Source organism: Brassica oleracea, chromosome C6 (genome assembly GCF_000695525.1).
Source record: "Brassica oleracea var. oleracea cultivar TO1000 chromosome C6, BOL, whole genome shotgun sequence".
NCBI classification, from domain to species: Eukaryota; Viridiplantae; Streptophyta; class Magnoliopsida; order Brassicales; family Brassicaceae; genus Brassica; species Brassica oleracea.
In genome coordinates, this window is record NC_027753.1 from 25400792 (window position 1) to 25406332 (window position 5541).

Sequence of the window (5541 nt, forward strand, 5' to 3'; positions counted from 1 at the left end):
TATTTATTTATTTATTTATTTATTTATTCTGAGCCTTTTATAAAGTCATATTTCGAATGGTATCAAGCGGTGCAGATCAAGCGGATCATGCAGATCAAACAAATCAAGTGCAGATCACGCGAATTAAGTACAAATTAAGCAGATCAAACAGTTTATTACAATTATTATAGTCGGATCAATGATCAAACGGATCTAACCGGATTTTAAATTTTAATTTAATTTTAAATTAAGTAACTATATATATAAGTATAACTATAAATTATTTTGATACAATTTTATATCATTGTTAGAATCTAAAATGATATGAAAATAGAAAAAAATTAAATGATATAAAATATGAAGAAAACTAATCTATTCAGACAGATATTAGAAATATATGAAAATTTTATGATTTTTAAAGAACTACAATTTTTTACTTGAATTTAAAAATACATGATTTTGATATCGAATCAGGTTACAATTTTAAGTCTGATTACAATTTATAATGAGAAAAGCAATTTAAAAATAGAGTATATATTTAAATAATAAAAATTACAATAAAATGCATAATATATAAATACAATACATAAATAACAATAAATATTGCATTAAAGTTATGAAACTGTATTTTTAAAATTAAAATATGAAAATATTAGTAATTGACCAAATGTGTCTATCTTCCATTAATATATATATATATATATATATATTTAAGTACAATATTATACATTTACATAATTAAAAAACGCACACATCATATAAATAATTTAGATAAATGTTCTAACAAAAAAAAAAGTTGACAATTAAAAAATTTTGTATTGTAAAAGTTGTGAGTTAAATAGAATGAAAATGTGTTTTTTATATAATAAAATTAAATATATTATTACTTTGTAATAAAATCATTTATTGCTCAAAAGAAAAAGAAAAATGAGTGAACCACCACCAAATGCTAATAGATAAAACTGCATGTAAGAGATCTGTCTTTTTTCAGAAAAAGATAAAAAAATCTAGGCATGAGCATAATATCAGTAACCCGAAATCCGAACCGAACCCGAACCGAAAAACCCGATCTGTATCCGGTCCAAAATATAAAAAATATCTGAATGGATCTTGTAAGGTGGTACAAAACATATCCGAATCCGACGTGTTAATAACTAAACCCGAACGGGTAACCCGAAAAACCGAAAAAACCGAAAAATATGAAAAAATATCCGTAGAAACCAATCTGAATGTCCAAAATAATATACAATATAATTATATGAAACATGAATATATACTTCAAATATTCAATTTCATATTTATTTTGATATGTTATCTAAAAATAAGTATTTAAATTTTAAATAACTACCTTAAATACTTAATTATATATAAATAAATATATATATTTCTTATGTTTTACTTTTCAATTTTAAATTTTATTTCGGGTATATCCGAACTGATCCGATATAACCTGAATCCGTAGGATATATGATTACTTTATGAGTTCTATGATGTGATATAAAACCGATTCAAACCCGATGTGTTATATCCGAACCCGACCCGTACTTACAAATTTACTAGAATGAGACATAGGAGGTGTTATAAAAAAGAACCGAGATCCGAAAAATCTGATCCGAACGCCAACGGGTACCCGAACGTCTATGCCCGAAAAAATATGATCTGCATGCATATCTCTTGCAAAACAAATTTTAAAACAAAAAAATAATGAATGAGAGTTAAAATGCAGTTCTCATCCAACCCATATGATGCAACCCATATGATCTGGCCTCCGCATTCATAACCTTAGCGCCTCTATTGCCTAATTGAATTTTAGAGGCAAATTGAAAAAAGAAAATGGCTAAAAGTCACGTAATAACTGTCAGCCGTTAGTTAAGTCGCTTGCTGACTTGGATGGAAGATTTAGGTGGAGTGAGAAATGGAGGATAAGAACTCATGATTAAGAGCAGCATTATAATCGTCAAGGTAGAGGTTTTTGGTGGACGCCACCCTAAGAACCCCGCTTAGAGTATCTTTATCGGAGTCTATTAGTTAAGTTTCTTAGTACTAATAGCAATTAAAAAAAAGAAAATTATGATTAATGGGAAAGAACGTTTCTTAATTAGGCACAATAAGACCATGTTTAACGCTGGTCCTTAAGGGGGGTTTTAACATTAACTGCATTTGAAAAAAAGAAAAACATGATATTAATCAAGAGCCGGCTCTTAATTAAGGGAAAGAAGAAGCGAGTCTTAATAGACACGCGTCAAAAGAACAAGACCGTCCGTGTTTTGTCCTCTCTGTCTCGCCTTCGACGTTTCACTTTTTGCTCAAACTCTCTCTCTCTGGCTCTCTTTACCGGCGACTCTTGTCGTCTCCGTCTCTCTCTTTCACTCCGCCTCTCTCTTTCCGTCGATGTGATTGACGACGAACCGCTCTCTCTCTCTCTCTCTCTCTCTCTCTCTCTCTCTCTCTCTCTCTCTCTCTGTGGCTCTCATCGTCTCTGGCTCGGTGGCTCTCATCGAGAAGGGGAAACGGCGACGTCTCTGTCGGTGGCTCGCTTCGAGGTCGAATCACTCCGCCTCTCTCTCTCCGTCGATCTGATTGACGAAGAAAGCTTTCTCTCTCTCTATCTCTCTTGGCAGATCTCATTGTCTCTGTCTCGGTGGGTCTCTTGGAGTTGTGATAACGGCGACCTCTCTCAATCTGGCTCTCGTCGACGGCGGGTCACTCCACTCTCTCTCTCTGCAGCTCTGATGGATGAAGAATCACTCCGACGCTAAAGCTAAGTTACTTTGTTTGTATGGTCTGAATCATTCAATTCATGCATGGCTTAGATTGTTTGTTCTGTTGCATGTTGTGTGGTGTTGGTTTTTGTCTCAAAGAAGTAACCAATCGTTGTTGTTTGGATCACGTGTTTTCTCAACTTTCTTGTTGTTTGTTGTGTTGATTTATGTCTCATGATCCACGGTGATTAATCTTTTGATTCATTTTAATTTGTCTCAGTGTGTCTCTTTGAAGATGGATGGATCAAGCGAGTGGGAGGAGAGATGGGCAAGGTTCTTCCATGACCGGGACTCCAATAACTGAGCAGGTATGACATGTCTCTTTGATGTCATTGAAACCGGAATTAAATTAGTTGATAGGGTTGATGGTAGATTATGGTTGAGCTTGGTGATTAATGGATGTGATCGTGTTTGATAGTAAATGATGTTAGAGAATGGTTGTTTTGGTAATAAATATGGTTTAATGACTTAGATATGTGTCCACTCAATGTAGTTGGTTGTGTTCAATATTAATTGATCTTTGCTTGTGAGATGTTGATTGATCTTTGCTTGTCTCGCTTCTATAAAACACCTATCTTCTCCTCTCCTATCTCCATCTCTTCTTATCTTCTTTCTCTCTTCTGAATTCATTCTCTTCTTTCTCTCTTCTGAATTCATTCTCTTCTGCCTCTCTTCTCCATTTTCCGAGATGGATTCTAATCCATGTAGCCAAAACTCCAAGTTTGTTGAACTGCTTAACAGTCAACAAGAAATGGTATTTGGTTTTTCTCAAGATAGTGTCTCACTATCTTCATCACAAGCCCCGGTGTTTGCATTTCAAGCGACTACAGAGACTCCAGCAGAGCGTAGGGAAAGGAGGGTGTAGACGCCAGTCGATGATGTTGTTTTAATCAGCTCTTGGTTGAACACAAGCAAAGACCCGGTGGTGGGGAACGAGCAAAGATGCGGTACATTCTGGAAAAGGATTGCAGCTTACTTTGCTGCAAGTCCTAAGGTCTCAGGCCGTGAAGGCAGAGAGCCAACCCATTGCAAACAGCGCTGGCAGAAGATCAACGATGGTGTGAACAAGTTTTGTGGGGCTTACGAGGCCGCAAGCAGAGAGAAAAGCTTAGGACAAAATGAGAATGATGTTCTGAAGTTAGCTCATGAAATCTACTTCAACAACCACAACAAAAAGTTTACTCTCGAACACGCTTGGAAAGAGCTACGCAATGACCAAAAATGGTGTGAGCTCTCTTGTTCTAAAGCCCATGGAAACGCTAAAAGGAGGAAGTGTGATGACAGTGCTCAGTCATCAAGCTCTCGCGCTAATGAAACCACCACTGCTGAGGATGATCAAGGAAGTAACCGACCACCGGGTGTGAAGGCTTCTAAGGGCCAGGGCAAGAAGAAGATGGCAGAGGGGAAGCCATTGTCTGAGTTTCAGACACTCTGGAGCATCAAGAAGGAGGACCTGGCTATGAAAGAAAAGACTTCGAAGATGAAGCTACTTGACAGTTTGATTGCTAAACAAGAGCCCCTAGCTGAGTATGAAGAATCTCTGAAGAAGAAGCTCATCAATGACTTGTTGTCTTAAGTCTTTTAGTTTATGTTGTCTAATTTCCCAGCTCTTTGTCATATTTTATGTTCTGTTGTTTGTCTTTCATGTTCTGTAGTTTCTTGTTCTTGTAATGCGGATGTTTGATATGTTTTATATAAATATGCTTATGTCTGATACGTTTGATTTGTGGCTATGTCTTTGTTTGAAGACTGTCTCTGTTTGATATGTTTGATTTGTGTCTATGTCTCTGTTTGAAGTCTGTCTCTGTTTGATATAAATATGCTCATCTCTTGTTGCCTCTCCTAACTTGCAGGTTAACAATGGTGTGGAAGAAGAAGTCTATCTCGGCTTTATGTCTCATGTTTGATATGTCGTTTCGGCTTGTGAGGTAAAGAAGTCTATCTCGGGTCTCTCTCTCATGTTTGATATGTATTATGTCTCTGTCTCAGTTACTTGTCATTATTTGCAGGTCAAGCTGGTGATATTGCAGTCTTTTGGTGTCACGGGCAAGGTCTGTGTGATGTTGATATAAAGCTTGGCGTGTCTTGCAGTATGGTGGTGTCATGGGCAAGGTCTCAAAGTGTCTTCTAGTGTCACAGACAAGGTCTCAAAGTGTCTTGTAGTGTGTCAAAGTGTCACGAACAGGGTCTTTTGTTGTCTTGTAGTGTCACGCACAAGTTGTCGTCTTTGTTGTCTATTATAAAGATGTGTATCTTCCTCATTATTAAACTTGTGTTGTCGTCTTTGTTTATCACCATCTTTATAAAACCATCTCGTTCTTATAGCACCATCTCACCATCTTACCATCTCTTTCTTATAGCACCATTTCACCATCAAACCATCTCTTTCTTATATCACCATTTCACCATCTCGTTCTTATATCACCATCAAACCATCTTTATAAAACCTTCTCAAACTTGTTTATAAAACCTTCTCAAACTCGTTCTTATATCACCATCTCACCATTTCAAATTCCTCTCGTTCTCAAATTCTCATTCTCTCGTAAACAAGTCTCCTCTGATGGCCTCGTCTTCTCAAAACACTTTTGATGAATCACTTGATGATGATTTTGATGAAATTTTTGATCAACATTTTGATCAAGCTTTCGATAATTTGGTAATTCATTATGGTGATCAAGAAGAACAAAGGAGAAGAAGGAAAAAACGAGTTCATATCGAAAGAAATCGTGAAGAAGGCGATGTACGTCTATGGAATGATTATTTCAGTGATACTCCAACATATCCTGATAATCTATTCCGA

At 36.1% G+C, this 5541-nt stretch overlaps 1 protein-coding gene across 1 annotated transcript; it reads left to right on the forward strand.

Moving 5' to 3' along the window:
* Positions 1-3429: 3429 nt before the first annotated feature.
* LOC106297835 (glutathione S-transferase T3-like) lies at positions 3430-4317 on the forward strand. The gene is made up of 2 exons (XM_013733992.1): positions 3430-3602; positions 3654-4317. Exons 1-2 carry the CDS (start codon positions 3430-3432, stop codon positions 4315-4317), a joined length of 837 nt encoding a protein of 278 aa, XP_013589446.1.
* Positions 4318-5541: the final 1224 nt, after the last annotated feature.

What these genes read in the sequence shown, in the direction of transcription:
- LOC106297835 (XM_013733992.1), top strand. Translation starts at nt 3,430, where the DNA reads ATGGATTCTAATCCATGTAGCCAAAACTCCAAGTTTGTTGAACTGCTT. An exon ending in GAGCGTAGGGAAAGGAGGGT is followed by an intron (nt 3,603 to 3,653) that starts GTAGACGCCAGT and finishes GTTGAACACAAG; the next exon opens with CAAAGACCCGGTGGTGGGGA.